At 40.2% G+C, this 3,673-nt stretch overlaps 1 protein-coding gene across 1 annotated transcript; it reads left to right on the forward strand.

Annotated features, from left to right (window-relative positions):
- The first annotated feature begins 2,056 nt into the window (after nucleotides 1-2,056).
- On the forward strand, nucleotides 2,057-3,059 carry LOC103522195 (inosine-uridine preferring nucleoside hydrolase-like). Its single transcript, XM_008487298.3, has 3 exons — nucleotides 2,057-2,379; nucleotides 2,742-2,943; nucleotides 3,016-3,059. Exons 1-3 carry the CDS (start codon nucleotides 2,182-2,184, stop codon nucleotides 3,057-3,059), a joined length of 444 nt encoding a protein of 147 aa, XP_008485520.1. The 5' UTR covers nucleotides 2,057-2,181.
- Nucleotides 3,060-3,673: the final 614 nt, after the last annotated feature.

A 3,673-nucleotide genomic window follows, 5' to 3' on the forward strand; every position in this document is an offset into this window, starting at 1 on the left:
TGTAATTAAAGTCTTAAACCAATTAAATTAATTATCATAATAAAGACGAAAAAAAAAAAAAAATCTTTTGTCGTATCGTGACAGCCAGAACGGCCAGACAAATTTTTCTCAATTTTTTAGAAGAATAAGAGTCGTTCCCGGAACGGCTGGCTTTCTCCTATCCTATCCTCCTAAGGGGACGATAAGACCCCTCAGTAGGTGCAGATAGAGTTCCCCTCTATCAAACTTCTTCTTTTTTTAACCTAATAACATTCTTAAATAGGTCTATACGTATGTCCCGTTCAAGACTCATCTCAAACAATTCCTCTCTGTTTACAGGGTTTTGGTCAGTCTCTCCGACTCGCATCTGTCGTGTGTTTCTTCCGATTTTTTTCCAATTCGTCCTGTAGCTGTAAATAATGAATTTAAATGAGAGTGTTCCCACTTACACAAGACACGATTTTTTTTTTTTCGACCGACACTATGATAATGGACCTTTACGGTTTCAACCTCAAAGACCGTGGGTTTTTGAATGGCAAAATCCAAGTACCTACCCTAATGAAAATTGAACGGCTGAATCAATACAAAATAATACTTATAGGAAATAATGTACACTCATATCCTAAATACTCGTATGTAGTTGCTAAGTAAATAGGTACCTTCCACTAATCCACACTATGACTGATAAACATGACCCTCCTCGTGTTACAAATGACACTCATGATCAAGGCAGGTACCTATTTAGGAGGTACATTTTATGACCGGAGCCACAATCAGAGGGGGTAAAAAAAGTAAAAAGAGGCTTGATAGAAATTGATTTTCTAGGTATCTGCTAATGTCTTATAGTCCCGAAAGTGAAGAGGGAAGGAAGACACGATATAGGAGAAATCCAGCCGTTCCGAGGACGAACCTTTAAAATCCGCCCCAGGCGAGATTAGCGAGAATCAAACCCACGACCTAGCGATTACAAGGCAGACGCACTACCAATTAAGCTAACTAGGCTGGCTACTACCATTAGAATTTTGTCTCAGACGGACTGACAGACCAACGCGACGGTATCAGCGTCAGACATACTGAAAGTTGCCTGCTGATGCATAGGTACTTTGGTTTGGGCTGTGAACCCGGCACCTTCTATTTACCAGCCAAGTGCTTAACCACTGAGCTAACCAAAGGTGGTTTGGGTCAAAAGGGGTTTGCCTTGCCCTCATGTTCGCCTGAAAACGTCCTTATTGGGAGTCAACAGTACACTTAAGTATGGAGGTCTTTTATTACCTACCTACTTTACTAACGTCAACTGTATTAGTAAGTCCTCTGTATACACAGTATTGTGTATCTATAGGTATTTAATTTATCTTATCACCATCATCGCTTGGATTAAATATTTCTTTCGTAGAGGGGGGATTAAAGAGATTTGATAATGTTTATTAATATTTCGAATCCAGTTTCGATACAAGTTGGGTGAGTTCATCTCTCCAGTGTCAATGTAGTATCGTGCTGTGCTAATGTCGTTCGTGTTCTAAAGATGAGTTCATCTCCAGTGTTAATGTACTATCGTGCTGTGCTAATGTCGTTTGTGTTCTAAAGATTTTATCATTTTATAAACAAAAAAATTCCATAAGACGAATAAAAATTATTTTTTATCCGTAGTTTCATTTAGGTTTATTCGTCTATTCGGGTGTGATCTCTCTCTGTGATATTATTTTCTCGTAGGTAGGTACGACGTCGGCCTTTACCTACCTCCCTATTACTACGTTCTTTATATAGTTTGATACCTATACCTAGTTATTTTCGTGTATGTTGTATTAATATTTTTTCGTTGCCTACCTCTGTAATAAAATCTGCCTCTTACCAATTTTTTGCGTACGTAAATTTTCAATTAAACTTCGAACTTCCCCGCTATTGGGCCAAATCATTCCAAAGCTCTCTCGAATAACGTTCCAGAAAAGATCCAAATTAACACATCGATAACCGTGTTAAACTCTAGAGTCAAGATAATTTCCAACTGTCCAGGGCCCGGTCTCAGATTTACAATTTTATACCTAAGTAGTGACTAGACCACTTTGTACCCAAGGCTCTAGAGTCGAGATAATTTCCAACTGTCCAGGGCCCGGTCTCAGATTTACAATTTTATACCTGAGTAGTGACTAAACCACTTTGTACCCAAGGATCCAAAAATTTGACCCAGGAGAACCTACCCCGGTCATGTCCATATATCCAAGGAAGGTGATCCTGGATGTTGATACGGGCATAGACGATGCCTGGGCACTACTGCTGATGCTCAAAGCAGAACAGAAGAATCTGATCGAAATTATTGCCATCACTTGTTGTCATGGTAACGCTGAGTTGTCCGAAGTTGTCGATAACGTGTGTAGAGTCCTGCAGGCTTTCGGGCGAAAAAACGTGAGTACCAGCACCCAACCAGTGAAGGTAGAAACTCACTATCATCACGTGAGCTCATGGGGAGTCAGAAAAGATGTGGTTCAAAGTTTTCCCATAATATTGTAGGTAATTTCGTTCAGGACAGCCACACTACTATCACGTCATGTCTCGTGTGATAGTAGTGTTGCACTCAATGTGTAAGTCTGTTCCGGGAAAATTCTCAAACAGTTCGACCGATTTTGGTGAAATTGTTAAAATTTAAACACAGAAGGGACATTTTCTGAGTAAGTTCTGGGGCACATGGGCTTTCAGCGACACCGTAAGGACGCTCATGGTTCTACAAGTTCACTGATCTACTAATTTTATGACCATTTTCCTTCCAGATCCCCGTGTACAAAGGTGTATCCAAACCCCTTATACCGAAGGATCTTTCTCACAAGTACTCATTCGATTGGTTGCATTTTTTCGGCAAGAATGGATTCGGTGATATCGACCTTGGAGATTCCCACACGCTAGATCGATCTTGTGTCGTGGAAAATATCTCTGCCGTGGTAGCACTACATGAGTTGACCCGAGAATTCAAAGGTGAGTCCTTCAAAACAATAAATTTGTTCAGTTTTGTTGAATTAGTTCTTGTTGTGGCTTTATCTTGTACAGCTGACGACAAAGAGACCATCATCATTATGATCATGTCCAGATAGTGAACTATACAACATCTGTAGATTCTTGAAGTAAATAAAGACAGGTAGGTTCATGAAGAAGAGAGCTGAAGGCATTGATTTTGATGAATAGAAAATAGTTGCATACCTTAGGAAACAGAATCCTTGGATTTAGGAGGTGCCATACAGTTGCCATCAGGATATTTCTCTCGGAATGCTTGAATCAGATCTGGGTCTACAAGTCTAACACCATCTACTTGATTCCCCAGAGTTATCCAGTTTGGTTGAACATTATGTGGCCTGCCAAAAAGTTCTATTTTTCTGGTACCAGGAGATAAACGTTCAATGATGCCATAGACTTCATCTGGCTTGTGACTTGTAGCTCTTACTTCAGCTACAATGACATCACAGTCTAATCCTCGGTTGAGATCCTTAGGGTTTCCTTTCATTCCTACAAGGCAATGTTCTTTACCATGATTGAGCCAATGTCCTGTTCTACCTGTTCGAATTATTCTCTGCAACTGATTAGTTTTCACCCAGATCAGTTCATCTACTCTCTCATATCCCCAGAGCTTCAAACACTCTCTACCCAGCTCCATAGCCCTTCCAGTTACCCACAGGAAAAGTAATCCTTCATCTTGTAGCTGTGGAATGCC

Source organism: Diaphorina citri, unplaced genomic scaffold (genome assembly GCF_000475195.1).
Source record: "Diaphorina citri unplaced genomic scaffold, Diaci psyllid genome assembly version 1.1 scaffold7291, whole genome shotgun sequence".
Lineage (NCBI taxonomy): Eukaryota > Metazoa > Arthropoda > Insecta > Hemiptera > Psyllidae > Diaphorina > Diaphorina citri.